The following is a 19,851-nucleotide window of genomic DNA, read 5'->3' on the forward strand; positions in this document are numbered from 1 at the left end:
AATAATATTTATATTTTAATTCCAAGTTGTTTCATTGACCGCACCCCCAACCATCTTCTCCTCATTTATCATCCACGGTCAACTATCTCTCATAATTATGAAATATTAGGATTCTATTGGACTTCCATTAGGTTTACACTCAACTGATAAATAATCTCAGACTTGATAATACCCTAAACTGTTAATTGCATTACTTTCCTTCAATTTGAATGGGATATTTATAAAAAATTGTGGGAGTCTTGGACAGAAGTGAAACTTCTAAAAATGAAATAATGTATTAAAATTGCATTAATATTTATTAAAAATAAAAAGTTATTAATTTCTTTTCCTTTTTAATTATAATTTTTAAATATCTTATTAAATTAAATTATCATTTGTAGATGTTGATGATATGATTGGCTTGTGATAGCCAAAATAAAAAATGTAAACATTTGATTGAATATGTCTGGCTATTGTACGACCTCTTGTAATACTATCTAATGGTGAGTTTATCACTCTTCAAAGTAATTTATCTTGTAGAAAATCTATAAATTGTTTAGATTAAGTTTACATAAAAATAAAAATTCTTTTAACAAGATTTACCCTAGCAATATGAAAGTGTTTAGGATGGGAACATGGCCTGACAAACAAAAATGGCTACCGCTTATATGTTTACCCAAATAATAATAAAAGTTCAAATTTATTACTATAATTATTTACCCGAACAATGAGGTTTTTGGTGCTATCTTTTCTACTTTTTAGTGTCGATACAATTTTGAATAATAGCTCATTCATAGGCGTTCTTTCTCACAGCTTAAGTAAAAAAATATTGATTCCATAATAATAATGATTAGAGTAGAACAACAATTTCCCAAGTTAATTCTAGCGGAAAAATGATTATATCGTACTAGGAAAGTAAAAGCTTAAATGAGCTTATAAAATTGGACCAACACTGCTGGGGTTGTTGAGATAATCTTTTACTCTCCTATTACAATATAATTTTTTTTTCTGCTAGCATTGGCCCCTCCCCACTATTTTTATTTTATTTCACATCATGAAATCAATTTAATCCTATATGATTTTTTTTTCTTGTGTTGTAGAATGCTGGTAAAGAAGTTTCACTACAAAAATTGAAAAACATTAAACCTGTAAGCTCCTGCATAATGAACATATCCTATTCCTATTTGAATTGTTGTAATACAGTAACAATAGTAAGTTACAACTATTTCAAAGACATAATAAAATGTCATAAGTTATGAAGATTCAAATAAGTGCTAACAGATATTTTATCATCAATCAATCTACTATATAATGGCTCTTTTCAAAAGTCAAATTAATTATTGGTCAAAATAACTTACACCCTTATAAGCTTCTTCTGGAGTAACACTGATGTCAAGATAGACCTGTTCAAATGTTCCGATCAATTCAATCTGATTGGTGGCGAGGTTCAAAACAGGCCTCATCATTCTAGCAGGTCCTGTGAAAAGGAACAGGCCTGGATACTGGTGAGGGTAGTCTTTCTTAGGTACAAGAACAATTTCTAGCGTCTTTGGAACCTTTAAAATGATATTAAATAAGAAACTAAATCAGACATATAAACACCCAAAGTATATACATTAACAGTAGAATCAATACACATATACATTTATCAAAAATTTTATTTACATAATAAGCAAATGTTGTGTATTAAATATTACAAGAGCACTGCCTAGCTTGTAGATTACAAAGCATCGCCATTCTTGTTACAGAAATAATAAGCTATGGATACAGATCAAATTTTATCTTGTGCTGTCATACTTAATAACTCAAAAAAATCAACAAACATCTTTAATACTTTAAAAAATCAATGCATCATTAATTTATTGACATATCTTCACAACTTATCAAAAATTATATAGTCTAAATAATCTTAAATAGTCTAAACATATAAGTTTATATAATATTTAAGAAGATATCATTATGAAATGATGCAAATGAGGTTAAAGTATCAATTAGTAGTGAAACTATTATATGTAAAGTCCTAGGGCCGTTTTCTTTTTAGGTTTCCAAACTGACTGTGCAGCAATACTATGGCTAGCAACTGTACTTAGGTATAATAAAGCAAATTCGACAACATATTTGATATTAAGATTATTTTGAATAATTTTTTTATGAAGTAATATGCAGTTTTAAAGTTTTGTTATATCTAAGATTTATAGCAAAATTATACCCTTTCTCCTCTGATTTTCAGTACTCTCAATTTATGAACAAAATGTCCAGCATACGTCTGAAGTACTCTACCAACAACACGACCATCTAGCATTATAACATAACAGAGCTTGTTCCGGAGCTTCGGAATAAAATCATAAGGTTCCATTCCGAGAGAATATAACACTTGAAGTAAGTTAGAAACTAGTTTTTCATCAGGTTCCTTTGTTATCTGCAAAAAAAAGTAGTTCAGTCAACCAATTAACAAAATAAAAACTTGTTAATTCAAACAAAATATGTCCTACATAAACTGTAGTATTAATATACTCTATGAAAAAAACAAAAACATTTAAAATGATAAGAAAAAAATTAAATAATTAAAAACCTAGCTAATACATTACAGACCTGACAATCTTTAGTCAAATGATTCAAAAGACCGCAAGGCGCCCCATCGGGAGTATGAACTGGACAAATAAATCCCCAAGCATCTGGAAGTAACTGCCTCGCTTCGGTAGTTCTCATATCTTTGAAGAAAGCTCCTCGATGGACAGCACGGAAATGTGACATGTATCTCATTCTATTAATATTTTCAGCAATCACGACTAAGCCTAAAACATATATTCCAGTTTAGATATGAACAAGATACACATAGGAAATTCAAAATAATAAAATAAACAAGGTTGACTGGTATATTGTTTTTTATTGTATGTTTAACTCAAAGAATATGAAAAATATTAGAAAACTAGATTATTATAAAGTATAAACTTTGCCAGTCTGAGGTGTATGTTTAGAAACAAAAACCCTTCACCAACCAGAAAGAAAGGGCCAATTATTATTTGCTGGAATCATAAATATAATAAATAAGTCTTTCTTGCGTGACACAGTTTTCACAAAATTAATTTTGAAAAATAAATAATAATAACACTAATTAGAAGTAATTAATAACTATTCCAAGCATAAATAAACAGTAACGAATAAGACACCTTTATCTTGCATTAGTCCCAATCCAGTTTTACTCGATATATTTCCAGTCGCCAAAAAGTTTTCAAAGGGACCCTGAATGGAACCAGCTTTCTTCAAGATAAGACTCATTTTATCTAAATAAATAAAATTTACAAAACATGAAATAAAGTATATAAATTAAAAATATGTTAAAATAAATGTACATTTAATGAACTAAATAATAATATACCATGATTAAGCTGAAAACCTCTTGTTTCCCTTCGAAGAGTGTTAAATTTTACAGATCTCAACCAATTCTGTAATTTTTCTTTTAAAACCTGAAATTAATGATATTCTTTATAACTAAAATAAAAAAAAGAAGTAACTATAAATAAACAAATATATAAATTGAATATAATAAATAAACTAAGAAATAGAAAGAAACATTAATATCAAAATTGAACGAGACTACAGATTCCTAAACTTTTAGGACTCGTAGGCACTGAAAAGAACTATAATACTAAAGATCTCAGAATTTTAACTGTTAAAATTTATAAACTAATTTTATATAACATGTTTTATAAAATTACAAATACAATTTATAAAAACCTAATTATATGACATTATAATACTACTGCATTGCTAAAACTCTCTTTAAAAATGAGTAATGGATATTTAATAACCATGCTTAAAATCAAAAAGAATCCACTTAAAATCACTTCAGCTTGTATTACCGCTGCCATTGGGAATGTATGACCTAAATCTTTTCATTGTTGTCTCAATTTCTAGTATTTAAAACCAGATAGAAATATATACAAACAAGAACATCAAGAGCATTGCAAAAATGATATAATAATCTCTCAAAAGAAATTTTTGGAAGGTAACTAAACTATCTCTGTCTGTATAACATTTACTAATATACAAAGGTAGATTTTAGAGAGAACGTGCCTGAACAGTGTTCTAGTATCTCACTTCGGGGAAAAAACTAAGATAGTTTAAAATATTTATTTAACCATTTATGTGTTATTATTTAGTCTCCTACTTGTTGCACTTGAAGTAAAAGAACTATTCACAAGTTATGATTTTTTTTTTCAGGACAATTATAGTTTATACTAATAATTTAGAAGACCCTCACTGTATCAAAATTTTATAATCCGCCACCTTTATTTTTAGATATCGGGCCCAGCTAATATATTTATATATACATATTAAAATTATTAATTATTTTATCTATGTTGAGGAAATAAAATCCATTAGAATCCACCATTGAGATACCTAATCATCACAGGCCAGAGACCTGTCTTAACATGCGCCTGTCCCATAAGGAGCTTTACTAATGCAAGCAATTTAAACAAACTACAAGTATTCCAAGACAAATCTCTCAGAGTAGTTAAGAACTATCAAATAACAGGAATAACTCAGATGCACTCAGAATTAAATATACATAGCATATATGAATACATATACAAATTGACACATCATTTTTTTAAATATTTCCCGAATTCTTCACACATGTTAAAATTCAAAAAAGGAAATTATACAAAAACAGCAACTGGTAAATACAAATATATGAGGACCAAACACATATTACTGAAAATATAATCAATAAATGATCTATATTTTATTTGAAACAATCTGTATTTTATTTTAATCGACTGGTATTTTATTTCTAAACTATCTTGATTTTATTTTGTCAAAAATATTTTGGTTTTTTCTTCTTTCTTTTTTTTAGTTATTTTTTAGGAAAATATAAAACAATTGTTATGTAATAAGTAGCTAAGAAAAATGAAAAAATCACAAGCAGGTTTCAGTTGTGAGAAAATATTAGATGTCATTAAAGCACCAACTTATAAACTATAATTTAAGAAAATTAAATAAAGCTTTTTACCATCATGTACAGATGTCCACCTAACAACAATTCTTGCATCATAACTCCATCGACACCTTCAATACGTGCTTTACCGGCAACCATAGAAAATAACTTCTGAGCCATTAAAATGAGGCAGTTGTACTTATCCCTGTATGAATCCAAATGAATGCAAATACAATGCCTGAAAATTTATAAAAGTGATTTAGTCATTACTGTCAGTAATAATATAAATCAAGAATAAAAAATAATAGTATTTTTTTTCTTATGCCCATTATTTTTTGTAGTTTAAATTTTTATTTTAACTAACAAGCTTTTATAATCATAATTTATATGAAATACAAATTTAATACTTAAAAATTACAAAAAGTAGCCCAATTAAAAAAAAAAAAAATTAATATTATTATAGGGTATATTCCAAAGATAGTCTCTAATTGAGTCATCCTATTTACTGAACCATAATAACCAAAGTTACCCTACTTGTCACAAAGTAACCTCAGCCTACTGTATAAGCTAAGGAATACTTCTAATACAAAGAAAAAACATCCTTTTTTGTCAGCTGTGCCACTATCAAAGAACAGCAATGATGTGATTCACGCTCAGTTTGCCATAAACAGCCTACTTTTGATATAAAAATAATGAAAAATATAAATCATTATAAAATTACCTGAGTATATAATCACAATAATCTACATCTGTCCAATCTGGAGGCATGTCATAAAACTTTACTTTAAAGGTTCTTCCGACAAATTTACGTGCATCCTTTGACGAATGGATACCTTCAATATGCAATGACCGCAGCATGTCCTGAATACACCTAAAATAAAATAATTTACAAAATTTATACAATTTTGATATAAAAGCAAATATTTTAACAAACTATAAAACTAAGAAATGAGACAGAATTTAAAATTATGCAATCAAAATCAATTGCGAATTTTCATCTAAGAGAAAATATGATTCCTCAGTGCTTTCATAGTACCTTGAGAACATACTTTTGATAAACCTGTAGAGCAATTGTTTAATATACCTTATTCTAACCCAGACTTTTTTTTTAATCAGACGTTTTTCCTAGCAGTTCATAAAGAAAACAAAGTATCTGTAAGAGGGAATACAACTTACCCTTTCATATATTGGTCATCTTCATAGCCATCCATCAAAGTTTTAAAAATTCCTAGGTCAGCAGTATTAACCAGACACTTCACAATAAGCATTAATGGAGCATAATAAAGCACTCTCTGATAGGAAAACATTAACTTTACAGTCCCGTCATTGACAAAATGTAATACATTAGTCTGAAATAAATACAATAACAAGTTCAGATTTTCATAATGATGCTTATCATCTTTTATTTCTTATATGAAATTAATAATTCAAAATACTAACAGTTGCAGTATGATCTCTTTGCACACATCGCATAAGGACTCCAAGATCAGAAAACGAATCACCTCTTTGCTTCCATGTTGATCGTTTCACAGCAATAGGATAGTTTCTTCTGGTCAGCTGTAACATTCTAATGACTTTTTCATTACCTTTTACTATGAAATATCCTCCCCATTCTTCAGCATGTTCTCGATGTTCGATGAGTTGTTGTGGAGAAAGATTTGCTAAGTGACATGCGTTTGACTGGAACATAAATTATTCAACTGATCAACACAAATTTTTTTAAAATATCATTACATTCATTGTTAATACAAAATCGTCACTCAGACAATATGGTAGACACATACTCATTTATGAACAATGAAAAACTAATTGAATATTATTAAAATTCATAACCAGGTACTATGATTTGTATTTATGTATGTTGTATTCTATATTCAAAAAGATGCATTAAGGCTTTGTTTATGCCTTTTTAACTGGTGCAAGTTAACAGTTGTGATCCAGTGAAAGATATAATAATAACACCGTAGATTGTAACCCATAACAAAAGAACATAATGTATAAGAAAGAACACCACTCACCACCATTTAAAGTGACACTTGTGTACTATTGCCTTATCTTCAAATAAAAATACAAATAACTTACCTTGACCATAATAGGAAGATCCCCTAAATCTTTGACTATTGGAGTTTGTTCTATTCCATCGATTTCCCAATGAAATTCTATGACTAATCTACCAGAGTAGGTTGCTGCTCTTTGTCGGCACTCTGTTGGATATATTAAATATTTTCTCACACCAACAACATTTGAAGGAATAGCTGGAGGAAGAAGAGACACTTTCTAAAAAAAAAAAAAAAAAAAAATGTGAGTCACCTTATGGCAAAATAGGAATTTAAGGACCAAAAATAGTTAATTATGAACTTACATTTATCTTAAACAGTAAAGTGGAACCTTGGAAGACAAACTCTACTGGCTCTAATGTTTCTGGCATATTTTTGAAGCCAGTCTCTAACATATAGTTGAAGGAATCAACGTGAGGCGCACCAAGAGATTGTAGAACCTAACAAAGAAAACAATTAAATTCCAAATATATATAAATAACGAAAAGATTTTTTCAAAATAAATAAAACATTTAGAACCTCATTTTGTTTCTCAGGTGGATTTCCGAAATTGGAAGTCAAATTTTTCAGAGATTGTTTTTTTGACATTTTCAAGCCTCAATATTTTAAGTAGAGGCAATATTTCACTTCTAAAATGAATGACAACACATAAACACCAAGAATAAAATTTTGAAAGTATTTTAAGTAGACCCGATATTTCACTTCTAAAATAAATGACAACACAATGAACACAACACCGAATCAACACCAAGATTAGCGGTTTGAAACTAAACACGTGAGTAACATGAAATAACCTACCCCATAGAGCAACAAACCAGTAAACCAAAGAGCAATTCAAACCTTATTAAAATACCACACTATTTAAAAATATTGTTCTCTTAACAACTGGGTATAAGTGCATCAATAAGTTCTCTATTACACTATTAACAGGTTTTTACTGAATAGGAGACATCAGAATTACCTTTAATATTTGATGTGATTAATAAAATATTATTATGCTCCAGGATTAACTGTTTGATGAAAGTGACAGGCCATTACTGATGTTGACTAAGGCTTCGTTGATGATTTTTTTTTTTTAATATTTATTTATTGCTATTTACAACTGTACATTATAATACATTTAGTAAATCTGATCTAAATTAAATTGGAGTGTTACAGGCGTGTAGAGAAACTACCCATTGGTAGCACTCTAATCGTTGATAGATTATTAAATGTTAATTTTTTATTGGAAGATTATTGATTGACCGTGTGTGAAGATGAAAGGAATATGGTCCGGGTGCGGTCAAGAAAAACTCAAATAGTAGAAATATACTAATTTAATGAGCCAACGTTTCGCCCCACGTTGCAGGGCTTCTTCAGGGCTATTTTGACGGCAGTCAAAACTAAAATGTACATTTTAGTTTTGACTGCCGTCAAAATAGCCCTGAAGAAGCCCTGCAACGTGGGGCGAAACGTTGGCTCATTAAATTAGTATATTTCTACTATTTGAGTTTTTCTTGACCGCACCCGGACCATATTCCTTAATTTTTTATGAAGTGTAGATAGTTGACCGTAGATTAATGATTGGAGAAGTTTGTCGGGGGGTGCGGTCAGCAAAGAACAACATAAATAAACAAAACCATATTTATTTATTTTATGCCTGTGTAAATGATGTACCTTTTTTAATAGGTTAATTTATATAGGATATTTTTTTAAAAATAAAATTCTAATAATTAACTAGAGTAGCTCATGGGTGTGGGATTAGCTTGAGGGACATATTCCTATCTAAATCTTTATTTTGAATTTTACTCTTAAAAATGTATCTTGATCTCTAAAAACTAGTTCAAATATTAGGCTCCATCCTCGGAAAGAATACAAATCAAAAAATATAAATTTTGCATTATTGAATTCCGATCCATACTAGTAGCTGAAATATCCTGAGAATCGCTCATACAGAAAATCTAGTTATTTAGGCCATAAAATAAATAAATATGGTTTTGTTTATTCATGTTGTTCTTTGCTGATCGCACCCCCCGACAAACTTCTCGAATCGCTAATTTTTTATCATTTCTATTTTCAAGCGGAACGAATCTTAATATTTTTGTTTAAATTTTAATATTTGCTTATATCCAATACCAGAGATACTAGACCCACTTCTAATAAATGTTAGTTTAGAAACTTGTTCTGTGAGCGAATAAACGTTTTACTTATTATGAATTTATTAGTATAAATCGAACGCTTACTGACCCAAGCGAGCTTCTCCCCAGCTTGTAAAGCCAACTGATATTGAAATAATACGATTTTGATTCTGGATAACCTTTCTTTCATAAACGGTTAATGAATTTTTAAAAACTCAACAAAACTTAGTTCCGGTTTTAAAAAGGTTATTTAGGAAAACATTTATTATAATTAATTTATACAAAAAATTAATAACATGTGTTTTATGTCGTCCGGCATTTAATATTTTCATATTTACAATAATTCATCTCAAAATTTCCTTTGTAGTGCAGTTCTGAAACATTCCAATATTTTCTCGACATATAGCTCATAAAAAGAATCAAAGAAATACTTCCATCATGTCAAAAGACAAAAAAGATGGACATGAACATGCCAAAATTCCGAACTACGCAAAATTCATCATAAGTGGTTTAGCTGGGTAAGCACCAGGAAAGGCTAATTTCATTATTATTCCGAAACTAATGTCCTCTTTTTACATACGCAGCTTTTTTCTGCTACAAAATGTTTCCTTACAATTTAAGGTAATTTTGCCGTACTAGAGGTTATGAAGGCATCTATTCGTGGTAATTTAACTTGACGTATATTGGGGTCCTTAGGGTGACAGGAATAATGATAGTGAATGCAATCGTAACCAGTATGACTATATAACCTAATATTAGCTGCTGTACTATCAGGATTTGCTTTACATTTGGAAGGACTATCAACTATTTGTCCTTTGACGACAAACACTGTCCTTATCCCCGTCAACATGGAACCTCAGCTTTAATACTCATAATTTTTCAAGGAGCTATCAAGGTCTAACCTATGTATACCCTACCCCTATGAACATATTAAACTATTCCCTTTTCTTTGAAACGAAATAGAGGACAAGTAGGAGTGGGGGGAGGGAGAGAGGTAAATTTGATATTTTTATATTTAAAGAAACTTCAACATTTTTAAAGAAGTGAAAGTAACAAGATAACACAATTTAGTATAATTGTTTATAAAACAATCTTTTAAACTTAAGAACAGATCTTACAAAAAATAGTTTATAAATAAAATTTAATTAACGTCATGGATACAATTTTTAGTTATGAATGGTTCATCGATTAATAACCATGGTATCCATGACAATTTAGTTATAGTTTAATTCATAACTGATTCTTGCCCAGCTGTGATATGAAATGTCTTTATTGCTGCTTAGTATTAATAGTGGCACATCTGACAAAAAATGTTTTTATTTATTTTGTATTTTGCGTATACCATGGAATGGGATTACTTTGTAACCCTGCTGGCTTTGTGGCAGTCTGTCGGACAAACCTATTAGAGAAAGTAACCTCAATCTACGGTACTATCTTTGGAATACGTCTAGTTCAAAATAAAATCAACATTTTTGTTTCAGATGTGCCACAATGAAAACGATATGTCGAATATAATCACTAGGATACGTTAATTGTTTTAAGCATATAGAACTTTAAAACAATATTTATTGCTAATGTTGGCAGTTGATATACATTTTAAAGTTATTAAACCATTTTTTTAAACATAATTTGTTAATAGGTGTGGAGCAGTGGTTTTTTGCCAACCGATAGATGTAATAAAAAATCGCATGCAGTTGAGCGGTGAAGGTGGTAAATCAAGGGATCACAAAACCGCTTTTCATGCCTTTTTTAACATTTGGAAAAATGAAGGTCCTATGGCACTTTACGATGGTTTTTCAGCGAACATAGCAAGGCAGATTTGCTATACGATGACACGTCTAGGTGTATATCAAATGTCCATTGAAAAATTTGCAGAGTAAGGCTAACACTCATATAATTTCTATATAATGGCATAATCAGGGTCTCCAAAGAAGATTTTCGAATTAAATTATACCTTACTTGTCGTCGTTGTTTTGAATGTCACTATGTATATACATTTTAATTTTCACTCTGGCTTTCATTTCAGATAATACCGATATACTTATACAATTCAGAGCTATGTACACGCCTTAAGTTTACACAATTTTAAAGGTCATTTAAGACACAGGAGTTTTCTGCACCTCTCAGGAACAGCTATTTCTCTTCTCTCCAAAGAGAAATGATTTGGAGCTACGATCTTCTTCCGCCCAAACACAAAGTCTCTCACCTCCTTAGTCAGTTTTCAAGGGAACTTCGTTAGAGCATGGAGGCCAGTCTCCCTCTGCAATTTAGGCCACAGTTCTCGAGCAGGTGTGGATGATATGTGCCGCATTCTCTGGTATGCTACCCTGGGGCATAGCTGATCACAGTTTTTTCCAATGTCCAACGATATAAACTTGAGAGCCCCCACTATCTTGAGTAACTGGGAGAGTTAGAAAATTAGTAGGATCCAAATAGCTTATATTATTCAACGGTGGGAAAATACTTAATAAAATAAGGTGTCCCATTTGTGTTAGTCAACCATCGCCAGTTCTTATAATCAAGCGTGTTGGATCCTCTTCCATCAGTTAGTTTCTTAAATGATCCTCCCTCGATTCTTAGGCAGATCCGCCAAGCCATCCCTTATATTCTTGAGCCTGACCTTTTCTTTCTGCAAGAGGATGTCCAGAAACACTCCTGTCACCAATTCTGGCAAAGTATCTGCTTCATTATTACCTATATAATCCTCTCTGAGAGAGAATTTTTGATTCCAGGAAGGTATCTCATAATGTATCTTTAAAAATGGTTATTATCAATAGCTATCTGAGAACTAATACCTCAGTGCCACTAGTTAGCCTAATTGAAGTTCTACTAACTAATAGTGATTATAATTTAATTGATATTTTCACATATGTCATATACCATTACCCATTCAAAGACATTTTTTCAGTTCACAAATACATTTTAACTTTTTTATTGAAAAAACTTAATTTGGATTCTAATTTTAGCATTTCCCGATAAATAATCATAAATTAATAACTAACTAATTTTATACTTTATTTGATTAAAATTGCATACTTCCAGTTGTTTTATTTAATAGAAATAATAGGTAAACTTTCAAAACTACTTTTCTTTAAGTATATTTCACAATGGCATGACTTAAAACTGTCCAACTGTCCACCAGGCGTGGAGTTGAAGGGTTCAAAGCTCAAATCGGTTCCAGTTTAATAGCTGGTTTTATAGCTTCAGTGATAGCCACACCGACTGATGTAGGTATATATATTATTATTTATTTTTATATTGATTATTAGTTTTGATAAGTTTCTAACACCCTATTTGTTCCGACATTAGGTCGCATTGGTACGTATGACAGCAGATAGGCGTTTGCCCGAAAATGAACAGCGAAAATATAAGCATGTTATTGATGCCTTAATTCGAATGACTCGAGAAGAGGGCATTGGAACGCTCTGGACAGGAGTGACTCCGACTGTAGTAAGAGCAATGTTAGGGAATGTTACTCAACTAACGTCCTACGTACAGGCCAAGCACTACATATTAAACAATGGTAACGGAATCAATTTCATTTATTGTGAAACAATAGAATTTTAACTATTTTACTGGTATTATTCGAATGTGGAGTGAAAGAAAAAGTGATTATTGTATCAATATAAAAAGAAGTAATATCGCTTAAGGTCCCACCTTTTTACGTTAACTTACCTTTTGTAAGGTTTATTTAAAGTCAGGAAATTTTAAAAATGGTTAAATTTTTCTATTTTCTCTTCCATGATAATCCTATGCTTGGTCTTGTATTTTTACATTTTACAGATTCATTCCAATAACTATTTATCCAAATATTATGGCTATTCATATTCTCCGTGTTACAATAATTTAGAGACATTTGCTTTAAGCATTAATTATCAATGAAGTGTACAAAAAAACAATATAGATTAAAACACAATAGCGAAAAACAGAAAAAAAGAAGGATCAAAACAAAAAGCAAACAATTGGTAAATCAGTATGAAGTTAAAAATTATAAATAGCGTAGAAAATAGAGCCTATGGTCTAAACCACCACAAACTAAAGATAGTGGATATCGAAGATTAAGCGCCTAGTTTCCTTATTTGTTATTCTATGTTTTTCCATTTTATTTTCTTGTATTCTTCATATAATTGAAGACTTACATTACAAAGGTATATTATAAGTATACAAGTAGTTGGGGTGGGAAATGTTTGGAGCTCTTTTCGGTATTCGGGAAATAGAATAGTTTCGAGACTAGGCCAAGTGCCCCCTTGCATCATGACAGTTCTGATTAGTATTGTTCTGTTATTTGAAATTTGTTTAAATTGAAAGCACGTTGATTAAGTGTGTGTATTCAATAAAAGGATAATGGTTCGGAGGAAAATAACTCATTTATTTATTTGGCCAATAATAATTAGCTAATTTACTATTTAAGTTGTTTTAACCACACCCGGACCATTTTCTTGAAATGTTTAAATGCTTGTGGTGCTGGTCCATCGCATCCAATGTCTGTGTTTCCCAGGTAAAAGCTTTTCTAGTAATGTTTAGGTTGATATGAGTTTGTTAGACGTCCCATGTCGATAGAATATATTCGTAGGGCATTTTTATTTTTTTATTATTAGAGCACTTAGGCCCTAGTTAGTAAAGTTCGTAGTAGCATGTTCATATATTGTAACATATTCATTTTAGGGTTAGTGCATTATGTTTTCTTCGTCTTTGCGTCCATTTGTATAAATATTGATGTTTTGAGTGTTACATTTAAATACTCTGTTAGTTTAGAGTATATGGAGGGATGAATCTATTGTTTCTTAGGTAGTTCGTTTTCAATAATACTATTTCCAATGCCCTTGTTTCTTGATTTTGAAAAGCTTTGCTACTTGCATTATTTTGAGATTTGGTAAAATCGCTCTGAGGATACAGGCAATTTCGAGGCAGTAGGAAAGGCCTAACCAATCCTAATACCCATTAAAGTTTTTCTGATTGACTGGCCTAATTGCCAATGTCTTTCTAACAGGTATGGCAAGGAGTTGTCGAATGATAGCTGCATCCTAAATCCTCATGTTTTTTGTTGTCATAATGAACCCGTTTACTGTTTTGAGTGTCTTGAGCACTACATTATCTGGTGCTTTCCAATTTAACTTTTCTTTTGAATGTTAATTTTTTTTTGTAAACAATTAGGAACTTCCTCTTGGCAGTGTTTAACTCATGCTTGGATCATTCTTTCTTCAATGTACGATTTGTGCCCATGGTTGTAGGTCTTTACTATTAATATATGGATATGAAAAAAAGTCTTTATTTAGAGGACGGACCATACTACAAACTCACTCATTTGGAATAGTCGTTATATTGCGGTGACATGTAATAAAAAATTCTCAAAGTTCAATTTTAGCACAACCATGGAGTGTCTGTGTTAACTTTTACATATATGAATGCTCCTCCTACCAACGATATGGAAAGAGAGACGGAAAATGGGGTGGGATTTCTGACAAGAATACTCAGTAATATTCCTTAAGTACTTTAAGAAAAATGAATTTATCTTCACCGGTTAGATTTTACATCATAATATATGTCTGCCTCATATTTTCAACTTCACAGCCCTGGAAAGTATGTAGATTGAAAACACTAGGACGCTCCCAACGAATCCGTCTGTAACTTCCAAGGTTTTACTAGCTCATTTAATTTTGCCTGGTTAGCCACCAATTGTTGGGATTCATGAGCGTCTCCATCGGTTTCTTCACTTTCGTCTAATCTTGGGGAGTAGGTTAAAACCTAATAATAAATTAACTTACGCGTGATTAGGAGTTATAATCATTATTTCAAAGCCAACCTGAGCCGTTTAGTTGAAAATATTCACAACCCTGGTATTGGTAGGTTTACCATTATTCCACAGAGTTGTGAAGAAAGCCTCAAACTGATACTCATATGTACTATGCTGTTTCTCAAGTGCGGGAGTAGGTATAATGCTGTTCCTATTGTGGGGGAATAGGTAATAAAATATAAAGAAACACACTCAATTCGATTTTGTGTTAAATTATTTTTAACTTTCTTAAAGTGCAAACGTTTTCATAGCTTAGAACATTTAGCAAAATAATCTTATTTTCATTCTTTGTTATTATATTTTAGGTGTCTTCAAAGTTTCACTTCAATATTCATCTTTTTTTTATTTTTCTGGAATAAAGTAGGGAGTTTGAGGTAAGCACATGAACAAGAATAGAAAAGAAAATCCTGGACATCCAAATCAATTTAAGCAAAGTGCTTAAATTTGATGTAAATAGTACTGTTAATGATATGTTTAATAATTAAGTAAATGTTTTGTAAATAATATTTACTTAGTCTTAGTATTTAATTCAATTACTTTTTTTTGTATTATTTTCGTTATAATTTTTGTTTATTTGAAAAGAAGTATATGTATTTTATATTTGAATTATAATAATTAAATAAGAGAAACCATTTACTTCCTGGTCTTAACTGCACAACCCTGGAATCACATTTTTTTTTTTTTAATTGATGTACCCTATAAACTAGTTATTTCTATGAAGTCCTTTTTATAAAAATAGCTCACTGAAAAGGTAAGAAACAAAATGCAATAGAAAAAAACTATAAAATCAATGAAATTTTGTTTTTTATGATAGAAAATGTAGCACTTGTAGAGAATAGCCTGTTCATTATTGTTAGCTCATTTTTCCTATATCTATTATATCTTTTTCTGATTAAGTAAATATTTTAATTTATAATTATCATCCAGAGAGAATGGTTAGAAGATATTAATTGATCAATATTTAGTACAAATAGTAGTATACTTAAAATAAATTCCATTATTACTACCACAAATATCGAGTTTAACACAATCTTCTTGAGATATTAAAGTATTTTTCATCTTGACATGCTACTTAAAATAAATCAGATATAATTCCTTCAACTGAGATTAACACTATATTTTAAAGCTAATGTACTAGTATAAAATAAGAAACTGGTCTGAAATTCATACTTAAAGAAACAATTAAGTGTAACTAAATATTGAATATAATGTATAAATAAAACATCAGATGGTATGCATCTAATTCTACAAACATTTCAGGTTATATGAATGATAACATTGGCTGTCATTTTGTTTCCAGCTTGATTTCTGGTTTTGTATATGCCTTTTCCACAGCACCAATAGATATGGCTAAAACAAGGTATCAGAAGTAACCAAATGCACACTTGCCCTTAAAACATAACCTCAAGTAAACATATTTTCAGGGTTCAAACAATGAAGAAAGAAGGTGGCAAAGGAGAGTACACTGGTATGGTGGATGTTTGGATAAAGACATTGAAGAATGAAGGGGTTTTCTCCCTCTGGAAAGGGTTTGGCCCCTACTATTTCAGGATCGCACCTAACACAGTGCTTCTTTTCGTATTTGCTGAAAAACTTACTTTTATGTACAAGAAGTTTATTTTGGGAGATACAGAATCAAAAGGAGGATTTTAAGGATCTTGTTATAAATGTTACTGTCCCTCTTAAATTAAAAGAATTTCCTGTTTTTTAAAGGAGTTTTTAAACAGAAAATCTCTACTTTCATAATATTGGTGTTAATCTAGGAAACTAAATAAATGTGAAATATAGTCGAACTTCAACAAAAATTTACTGATGCCCTAATAATTTATGGTAACTAAGTTATGTGTTGAAAACTGCTCAATAATTTGTATAATTTAAAGTTACTGCATGAAAATTGGCATGATTTGGAGGTTGCTGCTTCTTTATTTTTTTATTTTTTATTTTTTTTTTTTTTTAGGAAGGTGATGTCCAATTAGTTTTAGACTATTGGTGAACATTGTTTGATTTGGGTTTACAGATATTTAGTATGTGTAAAATACTATATAGTTTCCATCTATAGTAAATAGGGGAACAAGTGTCTACTGTATGTAATTTAAAACCCTTCATATCGCTAGTTATATAGCTACAAAACCTATTAAGCTATTTCAACGCTAGCTTGCAACAAATTCTTGTTTAGGACACCCAAAAAATTAGGCATTTCCAAATAATTCCAACTAATTGTTTGTTCAGGGATAGAAATTAATGGTCTAGAATTTGAGCGGTAAGATTAATAGTTAAGTGAATGAATTATATATTGTTTCATTAAAGAAAAAATTATAAATTGCTAACTGACAAACATACATAATGTTCATGCTAATATTATTCTATTATCAATTCCAAGGTCGACTAATTATTTCATTCCATTGCCTCTCCTTATTTTTAAGTATTGTATCAGGAAAGACCAGTTAGTCATTATCTGAAGTTTTAAAGACAACTAAAAAAACTTCAAGAGATACAAAGCCTCGACTTTTCCGATGACACTGTCCAGATTTGGATAATGCAAATTGCTATTCTTGGTCATCATACTTTTCTTCATTTTACCTGCAAAAAACAAATATCAATTAATTAACATTGCATTTTTAAAAATCATTTCAATCATAAATTGTTTTTATTGCTGTTTGAATAAATCTATATTTGAGCAAGTTATAAATGTTCATAATAATAAGTGACGAGTGGTTTCAGAAGTAATTTGAAGTTAATAAAAATCTTTAAAAATAACACTTAACACGAGGTCGAGGTTCAATAAAGCATAACTTGCATTATCAAAAGGCGTCTTAAAATACAATAAACAACAAAGTATGAGTCTATTGCTAGGTAGAATGTTTTTACTAAACACAAGCATAATAATAGTCAATTTGATCTTCTTTACGTAACCTGAGTCAAGGATTCAAATTTTTGTTTTGTTTTCTTTTTTTCAATAATGATTGATTGAAACTTCTCAAATAAATAAAAGTTCAACAGTCCAATTACAGAGAGTGATAAATACATAGACATCTACAAATAGGTATAATTTGAGAATTGAAGTAATATAATGAAAAATTACATTTTATTAAATATTATGGAGCAACATTAATTACATTAGGATAGAAATGACATTTTTTTTTTTAATCAAGACAAAGTCCTTAAAGAGATGATAAGGTAATAGGTTGGTAACGGTAATTAAATTTAAAAATATATTGATATTTGGCATTTCATAAAGATTGTTTTTTTCTGGGTTTTTTTCATTGATTATAATAACTAATTGTTTAGTGTTATAGTCATAAATTATGTAAATGTGGAAGTGAATGTAAAGGGTGATGAGATGGATGTATTTTTAATATAATTATAGATTGGATGAGGTGATGGAAAAATGACTGAAATGTAGCCAATAATAAAAGTGAAAAGTATTGAGAGTTTTTTCCTTGAAAAGAGAAGGGAATAGTTCATTTAATTAGAGTGTCCAATAATTTATTTAAGATTGGCTTCAAAAACTTGGATCACTTTGGCCGGTAAAATATTTTTAGAGGTAATAACCTTTAAAAGGTGGGTGCCTCAAATCAAATACTAAATTTGAGCAATTCAGTCCAACAGGTTGTGTAATTCAAAGGTAGAGTTTTGAAATAGTAAACACTTTACGAGAAGTTCTATGAAGTTTAGGTAAGGATCAGCAACTTTCTCTATAAAAAATTTGGTTAATTATAACCACATTTAACTGTTTAAAGTAAACACACTTGGTAATTTATTTTTATGAAAATGAATTGTGATAAGATATTTTACAAAAATGACTTTTAACCTCAATGACTCATTAATTCCTAATTATTAGATTGACAACTTGATTTTTTAATGATTAAAATAGTAAAAATTATTTTAGAGTTGAACTACAATCATTCACAATCTTTGTAGCTCTATACCAGAAAAACCGAAGTCAGTTTTTAATAAAATGAGACTTTTAATTGTTTAAGAAAAAAAAAACTTGAATGGTTTGTCATAAAATGGGCATTCCCAGAAGTTATCAAACTTATTAACTGCATGGGAGTGAACAAATCATCAAGTTTTACTAATAACCATGGCCTCATCAAATTTGTCAAATACATAATCATACTTTAAATATATACTGCATGTTCGAAGTCAGTTAAATATTCTTCAAATTTATGTTTTCTGTTCTTTTTGATTCATACATATGGGTGTATATACTTTATTTCTACTGTTTACATTTATAATATCTATTTAATAAACACCATAACATTTATTTGTTTATTCTATACTGAAAATAATAAGTCAAATGACCCCTTTTGAAAGTTAGCAATGATTTTTCAGTACCATTGGATTATTATTATTTTTTTAATAAGTTCATGCTTTGGTTTATTTTAAGTTAAAAAGCCTTAAAATGATGAAAAATTAAAGAAAAATATATAAATAATTTTTACTATTGTGTTTGAACGTTCTGGTCTAAACAGCCATCCGTTACAATCTGCAAGGGTTTATAATTATTCTACAGAAATACATGAAAAAAAAAATTAAGGTATTGCTTAACATTTCAGATGAGACTTTATAATGTATTAAGCAACACCTTTATTCTATTATTTTTTTTTGTCATGTATTTCAATAGAATAATTACGCATCTTTGTATATTGTACCTGAGGATGGCTTATTAGGCTGGGACATTGTATAACAATATTAAAATAGTGGTGATGTATAACTAGCCAATCATAACTTAATTCACATATCTTCTTAACTTAAAATCAATGAATAAATGAATAATTTTTATGTTTACCACAAGCAATTATGATTAGAAGAATGGGCAAGGATTTCATTTGACACACTAAATAACAAAAATTGTTTACTTCTATCAAAAAATGTGTAGTTTTACTCTATTTAAAATTATTGCTCTTAAGGCTATAATTGACCTCAAATGTAAATAACACAAAAAATTATAAGCAGGTA

At 29.7% G+C, this 19,851-nt stretch overlaps 3 protein-coding genes across 4 annotated transcripts in view; 1 reads left to right on the forward strand and 2 right to left on the reverse strand.

Moving 5' to 3' along the window:
- RpI135 (RNA polymerase I subunit Rpl135) overlaps positions 1–9,344 on the reverse strand; it is a 16,718-nt gene extending 7,374 nt beyond the window's left edge. The window contains exons 1-13 of one of the 2 annotated variants that reach the window (XM_014419099.3): positions 9,205–9,324; positions 7,498–7,607; positions 7,284–7,418; positions 7,004–7,198; positions 6,362–6,601; positions 6,098–6,270; positions 5,643–5,792; positions 4,997–5,159; positions 3,359–3,446; positions 3,150–3,263; positions 2,572–2,774; positions 2,189–2,398; positions 1,338–1,535 (exon numbers count right to left, since the gene is read on the reverse strand). In XM_014419099.3, the coding sequence (XP_014274585.1) occupies positions 1,338–1,535; positions 2,189–2,398; positions 2,572–2,774; positions 3,150–3,263; positions 3,359–3,446; positions 4,997–5,159; positions 5,643–5,792; positions 6,098–6,270; positions 6,362–6,601; positions 7,004–7,198; positions 7,284–7,418; positions 7,498–7,566 (1,938 nt within the window). In that variant the 5' untranslated portion in view covers positions 7,567–7,607; positions 9,205–9,324. Of the gene's footprint in view, positions 1–1,337; positions 1,536–2,188; positions 2,399–2,571; positions 2,775–3,149; positions 3,264–3,358; positions 3,447–4,996; positions 5,160–5,642; positions 5,793–6,097; positions 6,271–6,361; positions 6,602–7,003; positions 7,199–7,283; positions 7,419–7,497; positions 7,608–9,204 lie in introns of both variants that reach the window. The other variant, XM_067047625.1, reaches the window with a different exon arrangement.
- Positions 9,345–9,395: 51 nt separating this feature from the next.
- LOC106679774 (mitochondrial 2-oxoglutarate/malate carrier protein) lies at positions 9,396–16,620 on the forward strand. The gene is made up of 6 exons (XM_014419112.2): positions 9,396–9,613; positions 10,735–10,971; positions 12,238–12,322; positions 12,405–12,618; positions 16,150–16,249; positions 16,314–16,620. The coding sequence occupies exons 1-6, from the start codon at positions 9,534–9,536 to the stop codon at positions 16,540–16,542; spliced, it is 945 nt and encodes a 314-aa protein (XP_014274598.1). The 5' UTR covers positions 9,396–9,533; the 3' UTR covers positions 16,543–16,620.
- Positions 16,621–16,935: 315 nt separating this feature from the next.
- The window catches only part of Rim2 (replication in mitochondria 2), a 102,528-nt gene continuing 99,612 nt past the window's right edge, over positions 16,936–19,851 (reverse strand). Inside the window, exon 8 of the mRNA XM_014419101.3 lies at positions 16,936–17,469. The gene's annotated coding sequence lies outside the window, so the exon portion shown is untranslated. The remainder of the gene's footprint in view (positions 17,470–19,851) is intronic.

This window comes from Halyomorpha halys, unplaced genomic scaffold, assembly GCF_000696795.3.
Source record: "Halyomorpha halys isolate HHAL.00 unplaced genomic scaffold, Hhal_1.1 Scaffold218.1, whole genome shotgun sequence".
In the NCBI taxonomy this organism is placed as follows: domain Eukaryota; kingdom Metazoa; phylum Arthropoda; class Insecta; order Hemiptera; family Pentatomidae; genus Halyomorpha; species Halyomorpha halys.

What these genes read in the sequence shown, in the direction of transcription:
- LOC106679774 (XM_014419112.2), top strand. Translation starts at nt 9,534, where the DNA reads ATGTCAAAAGACAAAAAAGATGGACATGAACATGCCAAAATTCCGAAC. An exon ending in ATCATAAGTGGTTTAGCTGG is followed by an intron (nt 9,614 to 10,734) that starts GTAAGCACCAGG and finishes ATTTGTTAATAG; the next exon opens with GTGTGGAGCAGTGGTTTTTT. An exon ending in TGATAGCCACACCGACTGAT is followed by an intron (nt 12,323 to 12,404) that starts GTAGGTATATAT and finishes TTCCGACATTAG; the next exon opens with GTCGCATTGGTACGTATGAC.